Source organism: Emydura macquarii, unplaced genomic scaffold, assembly GCF_026122565.2.
Source record: "Emydura macquarii macquarii isolate MOO-44397 ecotype Brisbane River unplaced genomic scaffold, CSIRO-AGI_Emac_v2 contig_2199, whole genome shotgun sequence".
Lineage (NCBI taxonomy): Eukaryota > Metazoa > Chordata > Testudines > Chelidae > Emydura > Emydura macquarii.
The window spans coordinates 3,751,836-3,779,682 of record NW_027132336.1 but is presented as its reverse complement, the minus strand read 5'-3'; the positions used below and the strand labels follow the sequence as shown (position 1 = coordinate 3,779,682).

Genomic DNA, 27,847 nt, shown 5'->3' with positions numbered 1-27,847 from the left:
AAAAAAAACTTGAGACAGGCACATTTTTCTCCTGAAGCCTTTGGGTCCATGTGTATAGCACACTATGGCAGATGTGTGTATCATTTCCCACACCTTTAGGTGCACATAGGAGCGGGGAGGATGCATTCCCACCCACACTACATCTTACACGTATTCTCCTAGCATTCGTTTGCTTCTCTGCATACTCCCTGGCAGAAGTTAGCTGTTTGTCCGTATGCTAGCTATTAAAACTATAAATTCAAATAAAAAATCAAAATACATTTGTTTGGTTGCAGTGACTAAGGCTTCCAATTTTAACAAACTTTTACAGTGTTAGGCTGATCAAAATGGGTGCTCACAAAAAACTTGAGACACCATAAGAAGGAATGCAGTCTGAAACTCTAGCAAGACATTGTTCTTCTCATCTTTATTCTTCATTGCACTGCTCTTACAAAGCCGCCAAAAAGCAAGTAGAACCTGGTGATAAAACAAAACAATGCTTACCTCCTGGAAACACCATATGCTCTTTTAAAAAAAAATCTTTAAAATAAAATATAATATTTGTGGCAGGAAAACCATATATTGAGAACTTTTACTTTAGCGATATGCCAGTTCATCACTTGTTTCACCATGAGGCTGTATCTTGAACTTTGTCAGGAGCTTGAACCATTTTTATAAACATTACACATGAAACTACAACAAGGAAAGTAAATGAGGCCACTGCTGAAGTTTCCAGTGGCAAATAGCACGCTATGGCATCAGACAGAACTTGTGGGGGCACTTGAAAACTTCCAGTAATGACATGCCAGACAATCTTCCATTGTTGTATGCAGTGGTTTTGTAGCTATGTTGGCCCCAGGATATCAGAGAGTCATGGTGGGTAACATAGTATCTTTTATTGGACCAACTTCAGCTGACCTGAAGAAGAGCTCTGTGTAAACTCAAAAGCTTGTCTCGCTAACCGACAGAAGTTGGTCCAATAAAAGATGTTACCTCACCCACCTTGTCTCTCTAATGCCAGACAACTGGCATTTTATTATTCTGTACTGTAACTCTGAGATCCTGCTCTCTGGGCTATTTACAGTAGGAGCAAGTGTGTTCAGCATTGATTTGGGGTTAATGATTTTTCCAGTTATTTCAAACATTGTTTAATGTTCTGTATTTATTGTATATTGATATGAAACATCATATTGTGGATATTTGAGTTATTTATGACAATATCAATTAAAACTGACCCGAAGAAGAGTGCTGTGTAACCCTGAAAGCTTCTCTCTCACCAACAGAAGTTGGTCCAATAAAAGATTTTTCCCTCACCCACCTTGTCTCTCTAATATCAACTAAGGTTTTTTAAAACTGAAAGTTATCAATTTTTCTATTTCTTGTTGCCACAAGACTGAGCAGAAAGGCAAAGGGGGGGAAAAAACTCCTTAGGACTTGTGTTTTTGTTAATATTGCTGAGAAGAAGTACATGATCATCATACCTTGGTCTATCTGAAGAGGTGCCTTTCCTAATCTGCTCTAAAACACAGTCCACATAGAAAGAATGATCCAAAAACTCAGCCCTTTCCTGGGATTTGACTTTATTAAAAAAGGCAATAATAAGATGGAAAAAGGTCAACTCAAGCCTTCTCCCCCAGCTTGGCTGCTCAGTCCACACTCTATATCTTCCCTGCTTCCTATTTTTCTGACTTAGGATCTCTCTGTTAAGGCAGCAGCATTCTGAAACCTGTTTCCTTCCTTTGTATTTCCTCAAGCTAGCAACCCTAGCATTCCAGTGTAAGACAAACACTTCGTGGAAGTGGAGTGTCTGCATATAAACAGGGAGCTAAGAGGTAAAACTTTTACAACGTAAAGCTTCCAAACAGGCACTATTTGCAATGGCCTTCCCTTTAGCCCAAATAATAGATAACTATATGTTGCTTCGGTGCTTGTCAGAGGAAGAAATAAGGAGACATATCCACATTTACACATGTCTGAGTGTATTGTGTCTCCTGTATTTTTTCTTAAGAAATGGAGCACAATGCTGATCAAGGTTTGCGAAAACATGGGTGACTTTTGAGAACACAGTGAACTATTATGAGCAAGAAAGCCATCTTTTAGTAACACTGATGCAGTGTTGCTGGAAGGGAGGACCTGGCTTTAAGACTAGATGCCGACTTTGTTTGGAGAACATGACTTCAAATATTCCTGGAAGAGGTTGTGGAATAGTTCAGGAGACTGGCTATGTAGTGGGTTTCCCAAGAGGTATCAAAGACTTGGAAAAAATTACTTAAATTCACTTGTTTGAATGATTTGTGTGGTGAATGCAGCAGGCTTTCTCCAGAAACACTATACACTATTACTTAAAATTATGTAAGGCTTTTACTCCTAAAAAGATATGGTTTACAACCCTCAGCTGAAACTTTTCACTTCTGTTCCTTGATAAAAAGAGCACTTCCTCAGAAGATCACACATTAATATTATTCTTTGCAACAGCTACAAGCACCAAAAGCCTCAAGATGAAATCAAACATTTCAGTGATTGACAATATGCACATTTGAACAGTTTAGTTTAGGAGAGAAACTCCTTCATCTACCAAAGTTTTGAGACTCAGGAAATCCCAAAGCTGATTTTTTTAAAATGTATTTATTAACTTGTACAAGTGAAGAAAACTTTGCATATCCTCACTACCACCCGTAAACTTCTTATAGATGAGCCAAAGAAAGTGATTTAAATTATTTATAACGAGAGTTCTGTAGCACTTTAAAGCCTAACAAATTTAATTTCTGCAGACATAAACTTTCGTGGGCTGTAACCCACTTCATCAGATGTAAGGAATAGAAATCACATAGGAGGTATACATATACATATCCAAGGGTAAATAACAGCAATGGGGAAAGTAGGTATAAGCAAAGGAGGTGAGAATGTGTGAACAGTGACAATTGGCCTCAACTACTCTAACTGAATGGACTTTGCTTTTATCTACCTTCCCCATTGTTGTTACTTACCCTTGGATATGTATATATATACCCCCTATGTGATTTCTATTCCTTGCATCTGATGAAGTGGGTTACAGCCCACCAAAGCTTATGCCTACAGAAATTAAATTTCTTAGTCTTTAAAGTGCTACAGAACTCTCATTGTTTTTGCTGTATACAGACTAACACGGCTACCCCTCTGTCAATTATTTATGTATTTCAAAAAGGCTCTTTCAGCATAACTAACAAGAAACTTGCTTAACAATAGAGCTGGTCAGGAATTTTTAACGATTTTGGGGAAATGGCGCAGTCAGAAAGTCCTAAGTCTCTTTTGAAAATGGGACTTGGGTGCTTTTGAAAACTTTACCCAGTCTAATAATCATAGCCCTCAAGCACAGAACTTTCTCCTTTCCACTGCCTGCTCACGTCTCCCATCCTTCTTCTCTAGCCATTCCCTATGACACTTGTCATTTGAGTTGTGTTTCTTTTAACTCAGAGTATAAGCCCTTTGGGGTAATGACCATGTCTTTTTATTGTCCTGTAAAGAACCATGTATTATTATGGAACTAGACAAATAATACTTTCTGGAATAAGAGTTAGATTTTAACCTACACCCAAGTGTTAAAACCCTCTCTGAAGGACTGGCAGCACTGTTACTATTGTGTAGATTTTTCTTTCTGGGATTGGGTGATTAACAGAAGGTTGAACAAGAAGCCTGTCTTGTCTGGCTTTCCGCTATGTACTAGAACTTTTTATGCCCAGCTATTCAAAATTGCTGCTTCTGGCCATGCAATAGTGAATATCACTCATGCCCTCTTGCCTGACTTTACACTCTCAAAACATTGTGACAGCTTATGCATAGCCATGGTTGAAAATGGTAAATTGCCAAATGTGCACAAACTCGTTCCATGTTATGGTACAGCTCATCAGGCCATATCCCCTTTTTTGTCAGATATTCCTTGCTGTTCCTTCTCTAACTTTGAACCCAATCGTGCAATGTGCTGAGGACCTTCTTCAGCAGCATATTAAATGTCTTCCACTTCCATTAAGTGGCAGGTACTCAGCAGCTTTCAGGAGTAGGCCTTGACAGTGTAAGCTGTAAAGGGCAGAGTCTATCTACTAACCCTGTGTCTCTGGTATCCCTGGGGATATATGAACAATAATTGCCATCTCTTGCAGAATTGTTCAAAGTGGTTGACAGAACGAGTTCTGGTGACCTCCACTTGGAAACAGTCAGACCTCTTGTACTGCGAGGACTTTTCCATCTATTTTGCAAACAATGGGTTGGCAGATCCATTACTGGAGGTGACAAATTCAATGTTGTCCTTGACAGAATGTCAGTTAATTTTTACTCCCTTAGGTTCTGAAGACAGTGGGGAAGCCTGTGCTTTGGACCAGATCCCTCCTGGTTCATAAAAACAAGTGGTGAAATTAATGGCTGAAATTGTTCAGACCTACTTATGGGAGAATAGGCTGCTTGCTTCCTGTACAGAAGCAACTGGGTGCAGATTCCAAAAACACTGGTTATTTAAAGCAGTATTAGCTTCACATTTTAGTCCTGATAAGAATAGACCTGAGGTTAAAAACAACCAAATAACAAACCCCTTATCTTTTGTATCCTTTTTAAAAGATGAGAGAAACTTCTATCACAATGTTAAGGGGGTCTCAGTGATAAAGTATTTACTAACAGTTAACACATGGGATCTGAGATACCTGCCTTGCCTTCTCTCTTATTATAGAAAGAAAGCAATACTGCAGCATCTTAGACACTTTGGCGTGGCAATTTGTTGGTATATGTTTTTTTAAAGTGGTGACAGCATTAGCAGGCCAGCCCAATGGTCTAGAATTAGCAGCATACACTAAAATGCCCAGGAACCAAACTGAAGATTCAGAATCGTCCAGCACCTCTGAGTTTGGCAGGAACACTGTACTGAAGCAATAGAGAAGCAAGCTCCTTTAATCTCCTTGTAATATTGCCTCTGGTTGTATGAACTGCAGCATTAATGAACTCCAGTCCAGAGGAGGTTGCATCCTACTCTGCCCAGTTTCTATGCGGAAGAAACTGAAAGAGGTTTATGATGGGAGGGGGAAATAAATGAGTGAAAATGTAAAAGACTGGAGGACTCAGTGCTCAAAGGAATCACCTGGGAGGAGATTTCTCATAATACAAAACATATTTCAGCAAAACATTACCATCAAGCATTCATTCCTATCTGCAAATCCGTATCTGACCCTGGAGCTTAACCCTTCATCATTACAAATAAAGATGTTTAATTTGAATAGAGCAGAAAGCATAAGTATCTGATTGCCTGCAATGGAATGGAGAACTGCAGCCCAGGCACTTGGTGAAGAGATGATATCAGAGGATTGCCAAGGTAACGGAGGATGCAGACACAGCATCTTTCAGTTAATTTAATCTGACAGCAAGTTCAACTGGGGACAAGATACTGAGAGTGCTGGTGTTTTCCTCCAGCTCAAGGGGAAGATCATGGTGGAATTGTATTTGACTCTTCCCCCCCAGCAAAATCTCCCACTTAGACCATTGTTATATCCTCCTACAATATTCTCCTCTCTCATCCACCTTCTGTTTAGACAACATGCGAAGTCACACACACACACAAACCCCTCCCTTCTGCTTAGGCAATATGCAGACAGTGTCATCTTCCTTGCCCATCCATTTGATCTCCCCATCTTCATAGGGCTGTAGTGAGGCCTACTTAATGTTTGTAAAGTGTTTTGAGGTTCTTGGTTAACAGCTGCTGTCTGAAGTCAAAGTACAGTTTTTATTTCTGTTTCTTTCATTACGAAAGGGAGCCCTTTACCACACTTTACCAGCTGTATGAGAGAGATCAGGAAGCAATGAATCATTAATATAAACACAGAGAGAGGATTCTTTTATAATTTTTCTTTGACTTCCTCAGAAACAGATGTACTCTATTTGTTAGGTGAGATCCATGACCATGTGAATTACAGCCATCAAAGGTAATGCTTCTCTTGTTCACTTCCTTATTCTTCCAATGTCACCCCTGGCCCCCTCGAAAGGAGCTGGTAAACAGGAAGGAACAGAATCATGGTTGTGGGGAAAAAACCAAGACTGCCCTGTTTCCTGCCCTAGACATACTGTGAACCACTATGGATGCCATGGACATGTTCTTTAGGGACAAATTCTGCCCTCAGTTATACATAATTTCCACTAAAATCAGTAGGAACATTATTTGGCCCTAAATATTCTGTACACTAACCCCACTGAACCTGTGATGTTGACCACATAGATACAAAAATTAGTTGTTAACATTAGCCTCTCTGTTCAACTTTTACTATTATTACAGTATTGAGGAGCTGGAAGCCTATGATTACATGGCTGCAATATGCTTTTATCGAGTAAAAGGGCCATCCAAAGATAGTTTTTCAGATGATTTTAAACCTGTTTCACAGCATATATTGCATTCCCACAACTTTCACCAGATACTGACATATTGTGCTGTTCACTGTATCAGGCATATGTATAAAGAACAGTTCAGGTAAATCCAGGGAAGATTATTCTTATTGTAGATTTGAGTCATTCACAGAATGGATTCTTTCAATCTGACACAGGCTGACCCAATATATCCAATTTGTGGAACAGTCATTGCACATAAGAACCTAATGTACAACACATTCTCAAAGGATGAAATTCATCCCCATGCAGAACACAAAGGCCTATATTCCATTTAAACCCTGAATGTTAAGTGAGCATTTCGCTGGCCCTCTGCACAGGGGTAAATTTCACCCTAAAAGTTTAAACCTTTTGTTTCTCCTGTGTAACCTATAAACCTGGTTACAGTGTGAATGGATTGAGACCGATTTCTTTGACAGGATGTCAACTGTCATTGTGTGTAAACAGACCGATAAATGAAACAGCAATCCAGCACATGGAAGTAGAAAGTCTTGACATTTTAATTATCTGAAGAGATTACAAGACGAAAGTCTTCCTTGAGGCAAATGCATTTTAGTATTGATATAGTCATTGTGCTTTTCAGTAAGAGAAATAGGAGTCTGTATTTACATAAGAAACTATAGTGTCTGAGATCCTTAAATATCATATTTATGGAAATGATTCTGAATTACAGCATTTACAAAATAAAAACAAGCTTGAATAAATAATATTCAGTCCATTAAATGAGTTTTTTTTCACAGAAGCAACTTTTGTGCATATTTATTTCACAATTGAAGTTTGTTGCATTTTATTTTTTTCATCCTATAAAAGAAGCATTAGATTTGTTGTTTCTCAAAAAATAAAACTGCAATAATCATTGCAATGTGAAGCCTGAGATTTAAGCCTGAATAAGTATCACTGCTTGTACCATACGACCCACCTCACATCTAATATACCCATCCTGAGCCCAGTTAACTCTTGTGATACTTCAGTTTGAGGATTATGTGAAAAGGATTTTGCAAAAAATATATATAAATAAAGTAAGGATAAAATACAACAGCTGAATTAAACCACAACTAGCATCATAAGGTTTGTGCATTTCACATAAACCAGTGAAGCGGTTTAATCTGATTCAGATGACAACAATTCCAACAAGCTGTTATACCCTTATATGGCTCACTTGCATTGGATATAAAACCACAAAGCAAAGGGAATGTAACACTGACCAGTTTTTGCTTTATCATTTTAAATGAGGACCCTTCTTGAGCAAAATAGCATAAAACTTATCTATCTTCTATCTATCAGCTTGAAACACTTCGTAACACTGCAAGTCACCAAACGGGATACCGCAAAAAGCTCTTGCTATTGTTTCCTCTCTAACCACAGCACCCTGCATTGTTCTTTTAATGTGGCTAACTCAAAGCATGTCCAAAAACCTTTGAAAATTCTGTACTCACACAGCTCTTTGTGCAAGATCATTGCATAAATCTATGTGATTTTTTTCCGATCTAAGGAGAACCAAAATCTATCCATGGTGTTTAAAATAAATGTAAATGTCTTCTGAGGTGTTAGCATGGGTGATCTAAAAGTAAGAGTATGAAATATTTTATAAAATTACTCAGCCAACTATGGACAATAAGAAACTTCATTTGCTAGGCCAATATTTCAGACCCTTTTAAATAAAAATATACAATATTGTTTAATGTTTGCCTTTAGAAAATCATTTTAAAATTTTAGAAACACAGCTTGGGATAAGTTCTGTAACATGTGACACTTGTACAGCTAAACATTTCCAAAAATATGTATTTTTTAAACAGTAATTCATTCATCTGGTGACTATTTTCTCTGAAACTGTTTTTCAGTTAGTATTTTATTATTGATATTGCAAACCAAAGTCTCTCACATGTTATATTTTTATTACTAGGAGTTGATTTGAACTATGCATGTAAACAACTTCAAACATCACAAATTGTATCGAATTAAATTAAAAGATGTAAGAATTAAATTTTAGAAGACACTCTGAGTTATTGCTGTGATGAATAAATGAAAGGCAACAGAAATGTACTGCTCTGGAAATTTCAGTTCTTTCTATTTGGTTCAAAGAGAATTTTGCCTACATGAATACTGAATGTAAGTTTGAAATATTTTGCCTCAATTAATGTTGGTTTAGGTAGCTTATATCCAGTAATGGAAAAGCTAAATAGAAATAGGAGAGAAAGAGCTGACCTTTACACTCAGAAGCATCCTAGAACACGAGTGAATGCAGAAGTGTCCTAACTTTGGAACTGATTCGCTGTGATGAGTAAGTTAGAGTTAACCACCTACTCTGTTCTTAATGTGTAAAATAAGCAGCAACGTTTGTTCAATTCTCTGAGCCCTATTTCTTTCCACGCAGTGTGTTTTATTCTGCATATGGCATTGTAACATTAACATTAGAAATTTATGGAAGACAGTACTGTAGCCTAACAGCTACAGACGCTTCATGCTTCCCTTTAGCAGCTTAATAAAATGCAATAAAAACTGCCTGTACAAAATTTATAATAATAGATGTCAAAGCCTACATGCCCACACAAGGTCCTTCTTTCAAGTTAATTCTTGGCTTAGATCAAATGTAGTATCAGTCCATATAAGACTCCAACAGGTACATCAATAGTTTATTATGTCAGATACCAGCTTTGTCACTGTAGAAAGGAGTGACATGGAACATGTAACAGTGAGTGCAAACACGGACAGGCTTCATCTGACCATAGCGAGGTAATGGAGCAGAGTGAGAGGAACAGCGAGAGCAGAAGATCTGAAAAATACAAGAGAGATTGATTCCACTTTACATTTTTTTGTACTGGACATGACGAACTCTGTTTTTTAAAACAGAAGGGACAGAAAATTGTGTGCATGACCTTCCTCTGTGAGATGTCAGAACTAGGAAACAACACTGTCACAGGCAGGGAAGAGGCCAATGTACCTGTGACCGGTCAGCCAACCCCCAGTTGGGCTTAAGAGAAGGCACCTGGGTCCTTGGGGGCAGGAGTCTGGGTGAATCAGGCCAGGAATGGGATGGAGAGAGCAGACATGGAGCTCTCTCTGCCTGAGAGAGAAGCAGTGGAGCAGAAAGCTCTGCAGGGTCTCCCTCGGAAGAGGGAGGGAGGACAGAAGCAGAAAGCCTGGGTTTTGGGAGGAGATGATTTTGGAGCAAGATGAAGGCCCAGGGATGCACCTCTGCAGCTACTGTCCCATAAAGGGGCAGGGAGCCAGGAAAGATCCAGGAGGGATGTGAGACTTCTATGAAACCCAGAGTAGACGGACATGGTTGCGTTATTGCTGCTTTTGAAGTCTAGCAGGGGGCTCCGGGAGTACACCTGAGAGTCTTCCAGTCTGAAGGACGATTGAGACTGATCAAGAGCCTACAGTCACAGACGGTGTTGGAGTCAAGAGCTTTTGAGTCCACTTTGTGATTTGAGATGTCCATATTAATGAATTATTCTGTGACATGGGTGTTGTTAGCCTACATGTATTCTTGAGGAATCCTGAGGAGGGGAAACTGAGAGTGGGGTGCCTGCAGGGCCATCCCAAGCAATGAAGAGGTGCTCAGAGATGGCGATCCTTTGACTAACACCTTCTCGTGCATTTTAGCATTCATCAGGCAGTGACCACAATAAACTGCATCTTGACCCTGCATAGCCTCTCTTCTGTGTGTAATCCTTACTCACATGAACAGTGCTATTAAAGTCAATGGGATTACTTGCATAAGTAAGACTTTGGTGGATTGAACTCTTTAAACATTATTAAAATTGCAACTTCAGCGTGACATTGTAAGAAAGGATTAAATCCATGTCTCCTTGGAAACACCCATTCTCTACCTCATTGCTTTTTTATCCTGTGCACTTACAAGTAAGAGAGCAAGTGCAGAAGAGACTGGAGACTCATTGCTGTTCAGTGCCCAGGAGCACAGTGTGACTAGCGCTTCACCTTCACCCCCACACCCTCCACTAGCACTTGCAGAGAAGCTCATATGCTTTGCACACAAGGTTGCATGCCACGTAAAGACATGCAGAGACAAGGACACAGAGTGCTCAAAGCTGGCACATTTCCCACTCCCACATTGTAGGCAGGCTGCTGGAATTTGTTAAAGCTTCGAGCAAAGATTTTCAAAAGCTAGTTTTGATTCTGAGTGCCCAGCTTGAGACTCCTTAAAAGCGCCTGATTTTGAGAGGATGAGTGCGCCTCAGTTTGGAAAACCATGCCCTTTTAATGTGTCAAACTGGGCACCCAAAAATGGAGGCACCCAAAATCACTAGTCACTTTAAAAAATCTTGGCCTCAAGTTTTTATGATGCTGAGTGCGTGGTTGTCTCTGCTGTATGAATTCCTGCAATTTGCATGAATTTGCTTGTCTTTTCAGCAGAGTATGTCACTTGTTTTTACTGAGTCATTACCTTGCCACAGCTCCTACAATGGTGTTTCCTTCGAATTACTGTGAAAGGAGCTTTGCACGCTGTGCAGTAGCTGCAGACTTCATCTGGTACCCAATCAGGAGGATCTATCAAAAACACAACGACACAGAGATTATATCAGACTAGAACAAAAATAAACAAGTGATATTTGGGCCTCCAGGGAACAGGAGGAATAAAATATTACATTTATATAACAATAGCAGCTTTCTTACTAGTATCTCAAAGTGCTTTGCAAGCATCTTTTAGGTAAGGCTGAGAAAAGGCTAACAGAGGGACCGCTTTCCCTTCACTGAAATACAGCCACCTTTGGGTTACAGCAGGGTAATCGTTTAACAGAATATGGAACCACTGCACAGCTCTGAGGCACAGGATATAAAGAGTACCTTATGCAACTGAAAATGACAGGGAAATGTAGGTAGGCAGAATATAAGTATAAAAGGCAGGAATGTTAAATACAGAGATGGAACCATGAATGTTTTTTGCCAATGTAACAGTTAAAAGAAGAAATCTAGAGTACAGCTTTGTATTCACTAGCCTGTCAGATTTCATTAGACAGGGTAATCCACTTTTTCCTCAATTTGGTTAACACACACACACCTCTCCAGATAATCAACTAAGGGCTTGATCCATCCACACACACACACCCATACACAACACCTCCCTCCTCCTCCCCCCCCCCACCTCTCCAGATAATCAACTAAGGGCCTGATCCATCTTTCCTTCCTTAAACCCTCAGTTACACTTCCATTGCTCTCAGTGAAAATTTGCCTGCACAAGGACAGCAGTATCAGAAACTCCAGTCAATCCAAACATTAAGGAGAGTTTAAACAGAGCCTTCACCTTTCTCAAGATAACAACCCAAACACTTCACCTCAAACAGTGAGCAACATCAAGGGTACAACCAATGTTAACAGAGAAAAATGTTTAAAATACTCCTTAACAACATGTCCCCTTGTTTTTCTTTCAGTAACCTCCATAATCTTCCACAGAAGCAAAGCAGTGAAGCATCTGATGAAGTGGGTTACAGCCCACGAAAGCTTATGCCTGCAGAAATTAAATTTGTTAGTCTTTAAAGTGCTACAGGACTCTTGTTGTTTTTGCTGTATACAGACTAACATGGCTACCCCTCTGGAACTTTTCGTAGTGAAGTGAGTTGCCCTGTGCAAAGCAGAACACATTAGGCTGAACTGCTTCTGGTAGTGGCAGGCTGACATCACCCTGGAGAGCCTGGAATTATGGGTGTCAAAGTGATATAAGCCCATTGCTAATTAAGTTAAAAATCTAATCAAGTGTAAATGAAGTGCTGCCCAGAAAGGAATCTATGAACATAATGAAAGGTAAGCTCCTGCAAATATTTACATAAATTGCCAGAGACTAGATTCTCTCTGTTATCACAGAGTGCAGGGCATATGTCTGTTGCTTTATCAGCAGAAGAGAGACAAGGACCCTGCCTCAGGGAACATAGTATCAAACAGAGATAAACATATGATGCATTTAAATACGCAGGTCAAATGGCAAGTGAGTTGCAAGTTGGGTCAAGCAAGGAAGAACAATGGCAGGAGGCTTAATTAAATGAATAAAAAGGTCACATCCCAACATATTCTTCTGTGAAATATTATTTTAATTTTATGTAAATTTTACAAAGTTAAAATGATGATCCTTAAATTAAAAAATAAATTGTATGCACAATTCAATAAATAAAATATTTTAACAAACAGTTTAACCAAATTAGAAAAAACTGAGCACAGCTTCAAAATTTCGATGTCACTACTTTTCAGAGTTTCTATACATTGAAAGGCACAACTAGGTATATTTTAGGAACTAAACTAGTAGAGAAGGGAATGTTTCATTTTTAATTATGCAAAACATGGAGAATTGATTTGATAAAGGATATGCTTTTAGGGGGAATATGCTAAAAAAAGCAAGTGTAAAGTTTGAGTTATTAAAGTAGTGGGCCTAAAAAACTTGGGAAAGAAAAAGAGAAACTAAATTGTCAAAAAGCAAGTTCCTAAAAGAGATATTGCAATAAATACTTCCAATAAAGTAGTACTGGAATAAATACGCCCTGATTTCATAATAAGCATACCAATATTTTATAACCTAGAGTTTATGGCTACATAAGAATTTTACTGCCAGATCAACTTCTCTGCAAATTAGGTGGTGTTTACCTTTATTTCCTCTTTGACATGTATAATGACAATATTATATGGAAAATTATATATCTCATTGGTACTCAAGATATGGAGGAGTGTAAAACTTCTCTATATATGCTTTTCAAAATTAAATACAGTAATTCTCTCTTCCTCCAAACGGACTTTATGAATCTCATCATTGGCTTACTCATCTTTCTTCTTATCACAGTACAGTATATGGGGGGGTAGCCTAAAGGGTACTCCTTTTCCTAACCAGTGACAAGCAAATGCTAAGACAGTTCACATGGAGCTGTGAGTTTAGCACAATGCCCTATGGATTCTGGCTTTTACCTCCCACCTCACAAGCACATCCCTGAAATAACACTTAGCACATATATATCAGCTTACGTGTTTAAATGCTGTGCAAATGTTAATTAATTAATCCTCAGTCACACATCTCTGTAAGGCTGGTAAATTAGTCAATTTGCAGATGTTAAAAATGAACAGGAGATAAATAATTTGCTCAGGACCACAGCAGTGGAACTAGGTTAGAATATAAGACTTCATGGTTTCCAGTTGATCCGTTAGATCAATATGTGGCTGAAAAATCTTCATATGGGGTACAAAAGCACAAGCTTAACTTTGAGTCTAGTAGGTACTTACTCAAAGGTAAGCACAAGCTTACATGCTTTGCTGGATTGCAGCCAAGCGCTCAGCACTTTGAATAGAGCCTTTAATGATTTAGCCACATTTTAAACCAGGCAGGCACCAAGGAAAATGCAATCTACAACCCAGATCCCTGTCCAAAGTCTCCTTCATCAGCCCATCTCACACCGCTTTGGGAAGCTGGCTTTTGGAAGTTATTGTACGTACTAACCATTGAGTCATCGGATCTTCTTTAGAAGAGATTTTTAAAAGATTGTTTAAGAGAGATCTCATGAGAGGATAAAAATATAATACGATGGGAAGTACAGCAAGTGTTGTAAATTAAATTCCAAGCATTACTCTGAAGACACTGCTGGAGGCAAGGTGGTAATGGTGCACCAGCATCAACAGGCTTTTATTTTATGGTCCTTCTGCTGAGCTGCATGGCTCCATTAGCTCTGCAGGCAGCAGGACATTGAAACATGCAATATCTCTAATCTCCGAGACACTGTCTACCAGTTCTTTAGAGATCTGCAAACAGAATAGAGAGAGAACCTTGCTCTCAGGGCCAACTGGTCCATTGCTCTATTGCTCACAGGGATCAAAGAAAATCTGCAGGAGAACAAATGATAGGCAGCGAAGGCCATAGCAGGGCCATCAAAGAGCGGGGGAAAAAATAGCAAGCATCAGAAAAAGGCAGGGAACAAGAAATAAGTGGGAGAATATTAAATAAAAATGTTAAGAAAAAAAGCAGAAGAAAGAAAAAGCAATATTGCAAATGAATAAGAAAAGTGATTTCAGAGATAGAAGAGAAAGAGGTTAAAAAAAGAATCAAACTTGATAACATAGCATGAGGGGAAATGGACTGTGAATGAAAGATAGGAATCTTACTTGAATCCAGGATCTGGATATTTAAGAAAAAACATCAAATACTATAAGTCTTTTGATAAAACTACCGGAGTTGGAGACACTGGAACCGAAAGGGATGTTGCGTCCAATTCATTTCTATATGCGGCAAATCTGTGGCACAGCTTTTTATTGTAATAAAACCAGGATAACATCTCCCTGGCACACAGCAGCAGTACAGAATGAGTTACTGAGTTTGGACCCAGCTCCAGACTCCCCCTGACTTTGGAGGATTTGGATGTTGTATTCTGCTTCGGGCCCAGCTGTAGGAGAAAGTAAACAAATCAGCCCCTCTATGCCTAGAGAGGGTACGTAAGGAAGACTCAAAGTCTGTGGACAAATGCCAGTTTACTTAAGGGCAGCCTGCCTCTGGCTTGTCAAAGGGATTTATGCGCATACTGTGATCTGACAAACGGGCGATTGGATTCAGTTTCAGTCTCATGGGAATGTTGCTCCAGCCCCTGGAGGGAGGAAGAACCTCATCACAGCAGTAGCTGCTCTGGCCAAGGAACAGTGCCAATCTGTTCCAGAAAGGCTGAGTCCACTCAGCTGGGGAGGGTGGACTGTGATGCTGGAAACTGGGGGTGGATGGTTTAAAGCGAGGAAAATGGGGAAATGGCTAGGTCTCCAACAAGGCCTAACCCTAGTGGATTTCTTCCCAGTACAAAGAAGGGGCTATTTCTCTAGCACCACCTACAAAGGGCTATCCATGGCAACACTAACACTGGCTGACCTGTCCAGAGAAGGTGGGCCAGACTGAACCTTGTGTACTGTTCTGGATATACAGAGACAACCATTAACACAAAGCTTCTGCTGAAAGTCTCTGCTGGACCTGTGCGCATCAGATTTCACCAAGCACAACTAAGAATAGAAAGAGGGTTAACCCCCATATAACCCACGTTATCTTCTACCAAACTAACCTTTAAAGTTTTGTTTCTACAGTGGGATATGCAAACATCACATTGCATTACCCTCATAAGTGCAAAAAAGTCAGATCATCTTGCTCTCACACTCTCCTTATGGAAGCAGGTATTACTGACCATGGTAAATACTTGTGCTGCAGGTATGGCTGCTTGTGAACTCTAGGGACATGAGCAATGCTTGCCAAGTTTGGAAAGTACCATCACCTTACTTTCCCGCTCCCTTCAACTCCTCCCTTAAAATGGGGAGGGGGAAGGGTCTGTCCATAATATATAACGTCTCTTGTGCCATTTTTTATACAATCCCTCTAATCCTTATCTTTGGTGCCTGAAAGCCATGCAAGGCCGTTAGGCCTGGATAGTCCTTCCTTTTCTCAGTAAGCATATGTAGACATGGCAGCACAAGCGTCAGTATGGGCTAGCATCCCCATACGTATTCAGAGTCCCCGGAAGCCTTGTAGTCTGGTTGCTGGCCTGTTTTGAAGACTATACAACCACATCTAGACTGCTACTGTTACCCATTCTAGCTAGATTAAAGCTAGCACAGGTTTGCCTACCCATAGAACAACCACACCTTCAGTTGCAGTGTACATACATACTCAAAAAGTTCAGCCAGTACAGACTATTATTTTGGTAGCACATGTTTGGACTGAAACCATCTTTCTCCCCTGATACAGACCCTTCTCTGAGCTTCAAAATCTGGAACTACATTGATACGGAAATTCTGATTTCCATCTGTCTAAGAAAGTTTCTGTCAATGCATTTCTGGGGCACAATAAAATTCTAATCTTTTTGTAAACAAAAAAGATCAATCAATATCTTGGTATTTAGAAACTGTGGGAAAGTTTTGTTATTGTGGGGCCACATGGCAGCAGTGCTTCACAGTAACTGCAGGACTAAGTTTCTATGCAAACAGAAAATGATAATCTCCAAACCAAGGAACATACAATCTAAATAACATGCAGACAAATACAAATCAGACATATACAGTAGGATACAAATGATGAAGATCTCAACTGGTTAAGGTATGATTCTCTTTGCAGGTTCCCTGGACTTAAGTCTGACCAAGTTATTGTTGCATGACATGAAACCAGACCTATTAAAAACTGTGGGTCTGGAATCTGGAGGTTTTATACAAATAATTAAATACACTATTCTACTCTATGTAGGCTTTTATGCTGCGGTCATCACTGTAGTTTCTGAGCAACTTCCTGTAGTGCATTAATCAACATGACTACACATCATTCCTGTGTTGTTTATTCTCTCACCCTCTTCCCAGAGAATTTGCACGAATTTGAATATTTGATGATTACATGTAGCCTCATTTGCATAAGACCCAGGACCAGATCCATCAGTCCTCCCCTTGAGTTCACCACCTCCCTCCCTCCCTCTCTTGATTATCTCATAAGATTCCTTCGTCTGGCTTTCCCTTTTTCCCCATAAGTTTCCCCTGTCTTGTCCCCCCTTTCTCTGGCTCCTGTTTGTCTCCTCTGAGGCAGTAGAAACTTTTTCCCTTAGCTCAAGAGGGGCCAGGGGGTTTCTCCTCCCTGCTTCTCTCCCCCCCCCCCCCTCCAAGGAGCATATCTTGGTGCTGGGATCCAGAATGTTGCTCAAGGGGTGCTGGAACAATTTTTGTAGTGGGGGTGCTGAGAGCCAATGAAACAAACTATAAACCCTATATCTACTGGAAACCACTTCAAGCCAGTAGCACCCCCAGCACCAATGTGTTGCTCCCTCCCCAGCCTGCTGCAGAAGGTTTACTGTCTGCCTCCTGCTGTGGATGGCAGTCTGCTGCTGTTGGGCTCTCTGTACTACTGAGCAGCAGCTTTGCGGAAGAAGTTCTTGATCTTGCCAGAGGGAAGATTTTAGGCCCCATCTCCTGGGCAGTTCCATATGCTGCCTGGAAAACCAGAGAGTCAAGTAGCCTTCTGGAACTGAAATCGGGATTCTCCCAGGTAAACTGGGAGACTTAACAGGTAATGTGTGGAGCGCTGTCTCACAACACAAGTAGAGCTGCTGAGTAAGGAAGAGCTTTGCAACAATTTAATTGATTTCATTTACAAAACGCTGTTGGTCATCATTATAAAGACCAGAGCACCTATAGGTATTTAGAGAACTACAGGAAAATTGGTGCACTCAGATTAGGTTGACAGCTAATTCTGGTTTAACTATTATTAGATACTATATTCTGCAAATACATTAGTGTGGGGTTTCCCCTGGCTATGGGAATTATGGCTTAAGACCTGGGCTGAGGGGTGCTGGATTTGCTTAACTCTGCATGTTAGAGAGCAGCATGGAGTTATGACTTGGCAAAAATGGCTGGGATTAAGCAAAAATAATGTTGTGTGTCACAAACAGATGCAAACACATGGCACAAACAGCTATTTACACTGGCATTCATGATAGATACACTATGCCTGGAGTTATGACTAGGTGACCATTATAGGAATGGGAGTGGGATCAGAATGGGAAAATTAATGTACTGTTACATGGCATAATCAGATGCTTTCACATGATTACCCTGGAATTCACAGCAAACATGTTATGTCTGGAATAGAAGTAGTATCTGAAGGGCTATAACAAATCTATCTTTGTACAGCACAAATAGCTGCATGACACTTATATCTTCTCTCCAGAAAGTATTTTGATTTGAAATGCTTATTTTTATGCCAGAATTGAATCTCTCTTTGTCTGCTCATAACTCCATGACCTTGTTTACACTAGAACTGTTCAGATCCATAATTCTCAACTGTTAAGGCTCCACCAGTGGAAGCACCAGCAGAAACTGTAGTACAGATAAAACACGATAAGTTGCCTAAGGTTAGACATCACAGTACTAAAAATACCCGAGCCAGTCTCAAGAATTTACACTAGAGCTTACAGTGGTGCTGCCAAGAGACCTGTGCTTATTGGGAATTACAGATTAAAAAATTCCTAGTACAGATAAGCACTAAAAGAGCTTGCTATAAAAAGTCTGGCGAAGAGTAAGACAAGCTAGGGTGAGGTAATACCTTTTTTGGACCAACTTCTGTTGGTGGAAGTTACGAGCTTTCATGCTTCACAGAGCTCTTCTTCAGGTCTGGGGAGGGTAAGGGTAACCACAGTGTGTGAGCTAAATACAAATTGGGACAGATTGTTAACCATAATGGGTTCACACATGCTCTAGGAGACCACTTAAAATGAAGTGGGCTATTAAGGGTTAGCAGGCAAGAGGATGTGTTACAAATTCTTGTAATAAGTCATAATACCAGTCTCTGTTGAGTCCATAATTTTTAGTGTCTAGCAGAGTTAGAATTTAAATTCCCTCTCTCACCTTTTTGAAGGTACTGTGCAGGTTTCATTTGAGGACAAGAACAGAGAGGTCAAACATGGATTGATCGCTTTATGAAAAGTATTCACCCCCAGCTGATATGATGTTTCTGTCTTCTATCATTTTCTGTGTGAGTTCATTCAAAAGCTTAGTGATTGTCTATGCAGAGTTAAGGTTCATGCTAGAACTGGAACTGAGATTTTTTACTAACTTTAATCTCATGTATAATTTTTCTTAATGCTGTATAACATTTGCCTAATGTGCTAGGATATATTTGTCTTATAGAAAAAAGTGTCTCAATCTTACCTGTGCATTTGCAAAGATTTCTGTAGTGGAATACAGAGTTTATTGCATTTCACTTTCACAAGGTCACTACATTGCTAACTCTTCAACCCTTTCCAATGTCAGGTGGCGCATAATAAAAATTCATATTGTTTTATGATCCAGACCAGCTGGTGGACTTTAAACAGAGTAAGAATGAGAAATCTAATAAAACTGAGAGTGGTTCATTATCATCATCTGAGCTGGGACTGGAGCCACTAGATCTATTTATTCATTTTTACTGATTGAAAGTAATCTTTATGCTTGGGCGCCATTTGTAAGGGAGTGCTGTCTGTTATTGTGTATGGGAATTAATTAGAAATATTTGGAGATTTCTTCCCTGTTAGGTAGCCTGGTGGACTTATTCAGTGTGATAGGTATTCAGCACTCAGAGGTTATAGATGTGCTCATTTTCTTTGTTCACTTTATGTGAAAACATTAATTTAAAAAATAAGAAGTGACTGGAAATGTATAAATGATACACACAAAAGAGTATCATTGACTAGTGCAATACCAACAACGGCATTCGCATGCATTAATTGTGAGGAGGCGGATAGATGAGCGTCTACACTATACTGTAGTTTGTGGTGCCATCTATTGGACGTTTGTGGAATAGCAGAAACATTTAGCCATTTTATATCATCTGGCATACGTGGCCAAGGCAAATCTGCATAATTCATAATTGCCAACAATGACAACATTGAGGACCTCACTGACTTACATAACCTCCTGTGTCTGTGGGGATGTGGGCCTGAATTGTTTGGGGGGGGGGAGGAAGGGGTTTGTTTGTACAGTTTTTGTGGTAGTAGAAGTCAGGCAGCTTTAACTCCAAATGCAGGTTGAGCTAAGAATTTCTAAGCCTAGAGAGTATTTGAAAGTCCTAGACCTTTTTACCAATAGTATGTCACTTGCCCCTATTCCTCCACTCCCAAACAGTAAACGACCCTTCAGTCTTTACTAATGCTGCACTAATGCTGGCACCACTCTCCCAATAACCAGGGCAGTGGGGACCGTTTGTAGGCCCACTTAAATGTCCCAGTTTAAGGCTAGCAGAACCCATTTTTCAGTCTGGTTGTTTTGTATGTGTCACTCTACAGGCCAGAAAATTAGAGGCTAAATGACCAGCTTGGCATAAGCAGTCTCATTACCAAGGATAACACTTGGGAAAATCTAGTAAGTGAACACATCAGAAGCAAGTCCCTCCCAAAAATTACTTATTAGAACATGTCGAGCTTTGACTTTGGGAACTACCTTTCTTCAGCTAACTCTTTATGGGCTTGCCTAGAAATCTACTTTACCAATGCTTGTCTACTTATATGGCCCCTATCACTGTAGAATCTGTGACACGGACAAGTCCATCTAAAATGATGAGAAAAATGAAGTTTCTTTTCTTTGCTTAAATAATTTTTTTTTAATAGAAAGGATGAATTTTAGCCCCCAACAGGCCCATATTTAGTTAAATGAGACCCCATGTCTTTCCCACTTATCCTGTCCATATATTTTAAGTTCCTCTTTTTCTAGCATTGGCATAAGATACATTTCCTTTCACTTCCTATGCTGTGATATATTCCCATTGCTTTAGATGAATTGGGGAAAATTGGAGCCACTTAGGAAAAATGGCAGATAAAGGTGACAGACTGACTTCAGCAGATGCAGTCAACGAAGTCAATGGAGCTGCACAGATTTACACTAGCAAAGGATTGGGCCCTATGACACATCAACATTATTTTTACATTAATGACACTGGAAGCTGAATCAGACTCCTAAAATGCTAGATGTTCAATTCCTGATTACAGTACAAATAAGATCATTGTTATCATTCTAGTCTCTAGCATATTTCTGTCATCCATATCACAGGATAGATTTTATGTTTTTTGGGGGGCAGGGCATGTGCCTTTTTGTGAATGATCAAAAATAATCATCACAAAATTCTCATAGAATCAGCAATTTTTAATGAGGAGGAGGAGGAGGACATTTAGCTCTAGAAGCAGCAGAGGATGTTATAGGTCAGGACTGAACTGCCCTGCCAGAGTTTGACTGGTGCCTTTGGGACTTATAGCATCTGATTGCAGAAAGCCCCTGTTCCACACACACACATACCTGACCATCCAGCCAGAATGCTGCCCTCAATTCCCAGTCTGTGGTCCTGTCTTACTCCAGACAGAATTAATAATTTCATAGAAATATAGAGCTGGAAGAGATTTCCAGATGTCTAGTCCAGCCCCTTGCACTGAGACAGGACCAAGTAAACCTAAACAACCCCTGACAGATGTTTGTCCAACCTGTTCTTAAAAGCCTCCAATAGGGGATTCCACAACCTCTCTTGGAATTCTATTCTAGAATTTAGCCACCCTTTTAGTTGGAAAGATTTTTCCTAATAACTTAGCTAAATCTCCTTTGGTGCAGATTAAGCCCATTACTTCATGTCCTACCCCCGGTGGACATGCAGAACAATTGATCACCATCCTCTTTATATTTAAAGATTGTTATTAATACCCCTCAGTCTTCTTTCCTCAAGACTAAACATTTTTTAACCTTTCCTCATGGGTCAGGTTATCTAAATCTTATCAGTTTCGTTGCTCTTCTCAGAAGTCTTTCCAATATATCCACATCTTTTCTGAAGTGTGGTGCCCAGAACTAAGTACCCAGTACTCCAGTTGAGACCTCACCAGTGCTGAGTAAACCAGGACAATTACCTCGCATGTCTTACATATGATACTCCTGTTAATACACTCCAGAATGATATTAATCTTTTTCATAGCTGCATCACTCATATTCAATATGTGATCTACTATAACTCGAAATACTTTTCTGCAATACTGCTCCCTAACCAGTTATTCCCTATTTTGTAGTGGTGCATTTGAATTTCCTTTCTAAGTGTAGCATTTTGCACTTGTCTTCACTGAATTTCAGCTCTTTGAATTAAGATAAATTGTCTAATTTGTCAAAGTCATTTTGAATTCTAATCCTGTCCTCTAAAAATCTTGCAGCTCCCTCAGCTTGATGTCATCTGCAAATTGTATAAATATACCCTCCACTCCATTATTTGAGTAATTAATGAAAATACAAAATAGTATTGGAACCAGTACTGACCCCTGAAGGACCCCACTAGGTATGCCCACCCAGTTTGATAGCAAACTATTGATAATTACCCTTTGAGTATCATTGTTTAGTTGTGCACTTACCCTTATAGTAATTTCATCTAGACCACATTTCCCTAGTTTGCTTCTGAGAATGTCATGTGGGACTACATCAGAAGCCTTACTAGAATCAAGTTATCTCATATCTATTGCTTTCTCAACCCCCATCCACTAGATCAGTAACCCTGTCAAAGAAGAAAATGATGTTGGTTTGGTATAACTTGTTCTTGACAAAGTAAATTCACTAGGTATCATCTTATTCTGGAAGCTGCCATTTTGCTTTAGCTCCTGGCTTCTTGGTTCATGTAGAGGAGTTACCAAAGGCTGAGAAGATTTACCAACCGGTGAGATGGGGGGGTAACAAGCAAGAAAAAGTTAGCTGAGGAGAGTGTGACACTGACAGACTAGCTCAGCCCAGAGCCATAGGCCAATTCCCTTGTGGGTGAATATATCAAAGAAGTGTTAAATGTATTAGTATGTATTCAAATTAGTTCGTTGTATGTTAATGTTATTGTATTCACTTATCTGTAACTGGTTATCTGCTATTACATTTACATTGCATATACCCCTGTAATTACATTTACATTATGTATATCCCTATAATTAAATAACCTTAGGTCAAAGTATGTGTTAATGTAAGAGTGTATTCAGGAGTTAGAACTTCATGAAAACTGATGGAATGTTACTTGTATTGTTTTCAATTATCTATTCCTATTATAATGTAATGGCAGGCGTTAACATTATGTACATCCCTGTAACTGGAAATGCTAATTGCAAAGCAAGTGGCCATTGTGTGAGTAAAAACACTTATCAGATTATTGTCTGGAGAAGAAGCTATGAGTACTGATTCAAAGGAAGATTCTTTATCTCTGGACTGTTTGGATTCTAACAGGGCAGAATAATTGAACAAGAAGATGGGAGATCTCCAGAGTTATTCTGGGTAGCCCTGAAAAGACTTTTGGAGAACTGGCAGTTTATTACATCAACTGCTACCATTTGGTATTACAAAACCGTGACTCACCTGTTACTCTTTTTTATCTGCTTTAACCTCTCAATAACTCTCATTCTTTTTTCTTAGTTAGTAAACCAATAGTTACTTTACTAAACAATTGGCTGCCAATGTTGTTTTTGGTGTAAGGTCTGGAGTACCAATTGATTTCGGGTAAGTGACTGGTCTCTTGGAACTGGGAGATATCTGATGTGTGATTTTTTTGGTTTTAATAACCTTTTTTCACAAAGTCAAGTTTGTCTGGTTGGGAAGACAGACTGGAGAGGCTAAGAGGACTGTCTGTGACTCCATGGTAAGACTGGTATAATGGTCTAGGAGTTCATATTTGATAGAATATACCACCAGTTTGGGGTGTTTGCCCTTGTTTTCTGACTGTCTGCCCTGAGATAGACACTCTCAGTGGTGAAGCACTCCAGACAGCATGACACAGGAAGTGCCATGGGTACATGGACCCAGTGATAGGTGGAGAAGGAGCTGGGCTGGAACAGATTCTGTGTAGGCTGCTTGTCATATACTGTAGGGCCCAGCGAAATCCAGATCCCGTCTGTATGAAATACTTGCACAGTGATTGTTTGAGTCTAGCCAGAGTGTCTCATTTTCAAACATATCAGATTCACCCTAAGTGGCAACATTGGCTTTGAAACTACAGAAGAGTGAACTTAAACAGTAGGGGAAAGAGAGTAAGCTATTGCATTCTAAGCTGTTATTGTCTATATCTAGTATGTATTTTATTAGAAGCTTTGTTTTTATGTGGAATAATCTGAGTGCTCTTTATTGCTCCTTCTGTCACACACTCAATTTTGGCACAATAGAAAATCAATTTAAATTATTGAATAATTCTTGACTTTATCTGCCCTGACATCACTGTTCCCTACCACAGACTTTAGTATTTCTACATTGCACTGGTTAGAGGGATTAGGACTACTGTTCAAATGAGTTTACATCTGAAATCATTTAGCCTGCAGTTTGAAATGCAATGCCTAGTGTATATATAAGCACAAAACTATGGTTTATACATATATAGCACTATTCTAATACTTATTACTCTTTTAGTGCTTTTCTAAAGACCTTTTGTCCTGATTGCTACAAATCACATATTGTCTGTCTGTCTCTCCTCTGCATATAAGATGAGATCTCAATTGCCTATCTATCTGATCTCAGTTTTCCTGGATTCAAAAGACATTGAATAGAACAGCAATGGTACGCACAGCACGTATATAGGTAAGTACTGAACATTTCAATACACAGCTAACCAAGCATGCTTTAGAGACCTGTCCTGGACAATAGAAGTCAGAATTTGGGGTCTCATTCTCTGTAAGACTAGCCAAGAGACTACAGTGGAAGCTGGAGAGACAATGACTAAGTAGGAGGTAAGCATTAATAACCTTTTTTTAACAGATGCTGAAAATGCAACAGAAATCTTAAGTGATTTGTCCAAGGTCACACAGCAAATCCTTAAAGGCCTAAAAAATTCTATTCCTATTCTCTAGTCACTAAACTGTGCTCCCTTTCAGTATTTTTGTTAGATAATTAGTATAGAATATTTTAAACGTGTTCTTTTATATGTAGTGTTCCCTTTAAAGCTAAGCATATACACCTCAGAACCAATCAAATTCAGATTCAGCCACCACTGAATTTTAAGGAAGTTAAGATACAGGCTCAAACTATGTGGCTCTTTCTGTACCTGTCTCTATTTAACCAAAACCGAAACTGGAGATAAGAACTTGCTGGATGCTTGAATCCTGATCTGAATTTTGTGACTTGGTTCCATTCTAATAATATAAAAATAAGGGCTTACATTTTCAGAAGTGGAAGCTTCAATTCAGTTCAACTTGAGAGATCTTAAAAGGGCTTGATTTTCTAAGGGTGTTGACCTTTCAAGGTGTCTGAATTTGGGCACCAAATATCATTAGATGGCACTTTTGAAAACTAAGAACTTCTTATCCATTGAATACCACTGAAAATAAGTCTCCTGGTGGGATGCAGCAGTTGCAGTTAGCCCTAAAAGATCAGACTTTAAAATACAAGTTATTTTAGAAACTTCTAAAAATTACCTAAGAGATATTTTTTATCATTTCTCTTCCTTCTAGGCGGTACAGCTTGTTCTGATGCTAAGGCTTATATATGAGGGATAACAAAAAGAGCATCGATAAATTTTAAAAAAACACGTCAAACATTTCTAAAACACTTTTTCTGAAAAATTATGTGGCATTTCTAAAAATGCATAATGGTGTTCATTTGGAATGACTTATATATCTCATTTGTGGTTTTTCCACTTGTTAGTAATGCAGTACCTGACACTCATGCCATATAATCATATACATCATATGTACTCACTATATGCAGTATGCCCCTATGCTGACACAGAGATACATATACTGTACATATAGGACTTTCTGGTCTGAGGTGGTTTTGCAGGGCTATCAGTTATATAGATATAAAATGGATATAGATGGTAAACTGAGGATATTCCATCTGGAGTCATGACCTTATGGAATCCCATGATGCCATTTTTAGTCACTTTTCAGAGAAGAGCCATACTTTTAATCAGTTTTCTTTTAGTCCTAATTAGCAGCTTTTGTACCTAAGTCAGTGTTGTTGGGGAACCATTAAAAGCAACTAAATATGAAGGCCCTAAAGTAGAGACAGCCCTCAAAATGCATTCATAGGAAAATTTCTAATTAAGTTGTTTTTTCTGTAATGATTCACAAGCAAAACTCAACTTTGAGTGTAAAGGCCTTTGAAAACCCGTATTTAAAGAAGATAAGAAATGTTGACAGAAAAGGGTCATTGTGTTTTCCGTAACTCCCCTCAAACAGATTAAGGGGTAGAATAGGATGATATATACATATTGAATTATAACATCTGAATATAAAAACAAAGGATTGCTAATGATAAGATTGAAAACTTTAATAGCTACACTTTAATCATTTGAAATTATGGATAGTGAATGAGTATAGATGAGGTAATACTTAAGACAAGACCTTGTTGGCATAAGTGTGGTTTTCCCAATTCTTCTTTTACAAAGAATCATTGATCTGCTTAAAATGATGTTATTGCTGACAGAAGAAAGGTAATATGTTGTGCAGAAAGTTTTAAGGTAAAAACACACAAACCTGTAACAACAAGTAGTCTTTTACTGGGAAAACACAGGGGCAGGGTGACACAAAATGACATGAGATAGAAACTGTATAAACAACAAAAAATGCAGAAGTTGGATAACTGAAGTTTGCACACGTGTAATTTTAGGTAATCTTTGGGTTACCTAAAATCCAAAAGGTTGATGTGATTGGAGAAGCCGATTGTGATTACGAAGCTGACTGGAGAAAGGTTAAGTAATCTGTAATGTGGTAATGTATAAAAGATTCAAGTGAACGTGACCCAAACTGGAGAAACACTGGACCAGAAACAGAAGGACCAGACCAAGAGATCAGAGCAGGTGACAACCATCATGGAAAGTGGAAGGCCTTCCTGGTGCTCCAGAATGTGGTAACTTGGGCCATTTACCAATTTCCTCTTGTCTGTTATCATTTGTCTGGCATAAATCTATGTTCATATACTTTAAGTAACAATAAATTGTATCTGAAATTGTATAAATAAAGGTGAAAATTGATAAAGCCTAAATTGGGTAGACTTGTGACTCAGTTGCCCGCTCTACCCCCCAACAGTGTCCCTTTATTTTAATTCTCAGAAATGTTAAAATACCTTCAAAGTCCCCATCTCTGGCCTTTGCTGCAAGTTCTGAAGAAGATATGGTTTCCTGGCATAAAGCACAATCTTCCAGTGCTGCATTCCTTAAACCCTGATTAACTGAAAAACATGAAACAAAATGAACTTAAACTTCATACTCTTCCATTTGTATTTAAAAATTTCAAGTTAACATTTTTCTATAGATTGTAATAAAACATATCTTTGTATAGTCTGCTAAATTTTCCTCTTTCTTTGCTGTGATTCAAAACATTAATTAATAAGAACTCTACTTTTTTCCCCTAAAATCACAGATTCATTCAAATTATAAATGGAAGACACTGTCACTGCACTCCAGGCCTTTCTTACCTCAAGCAGTGCAGAATTGTTCCCTACTTTACATTTCCTAGTTTTTAATCCAGGCTTGTTTTAAATGGTCCAAATGATGAGGTATCCGCAGCTTCTCTCAGTAGACAATCTTATACATCAAATTATCAGGGTTTTTTCCTGCTATTGAGCCCAAAATGTTCTTTTATAAACTTCCACTCATTAATTTTAGCTATACCTACTTGCACTAACCTAAATAATGCTTTGTCATCCTTATTGTTTACACTGTTCAAAAATCTATTAAAAATAGATTGAACAAAGTACTAGAATATCACAGTGCAGCAAACAATCCATCACTATTCCAAGAGTAATTATTAATGGCTCGCTGTCCCACTGGCAGAACATATTGAGTGGGGTCCCACCAGGGTCAACTGGTATTATGTGGTATTTACATTAATGACTTGTGTAATGGAGTGGAGAATATACTTATAAAATTTGCAGATGACATCAAGCTAGGAGGGATTGCAAGCACTTTGGAGTACAGGATTAGAATTCAAAATGACCATGATACAATGGAAAATTGGTCAGAAAACAACAAGATGAAATTTAATAAAGACAAGTGAAAAATACTACACTTAGGAAGAAAAAA

The 27,847-nt window shown here is 38.9% G+C and overlaps 1 protein-coding gene across 3 annotated transcripts in view; it reads right to left on the bottom strand.

Moving 5' to 3' along the window:
* Positions 1–288: 288 nt before the first annotated feature.
* ZFYVE28 (zinc finger FYVE-type containing 28) overlaps positions 289–27,847 on the bottom strand; it is a 288,745-nt gene continuing 261,186 nt past the window's right edge. For 2 of the 3 annotated variants that reach the window (XM_067558929.1, XM_067558931.1), the window contains 3 exons: positions 26,890–26,994; positions 10,784–10,887; positions 289–456 (listed from right to left, as the gene is read on the bottom strand). In XM_067558929.1, coding sequence (XP_067415030.1) covers positions 322–456; positions 10,784–10,887; positions 26,890–26,994 — 344 coding nt within the window. In that variant the 3' untranslated portion in view covers positions 289–321. Of the gene's footprint in view, positions 457–8,988; positions 9,146–10,783; positions 10,888–26,889; positions 26,995–27,847 lie in introns of those variants that run through there. The other variant, XM_067558930.1, reaches the window with a different exon arrangement.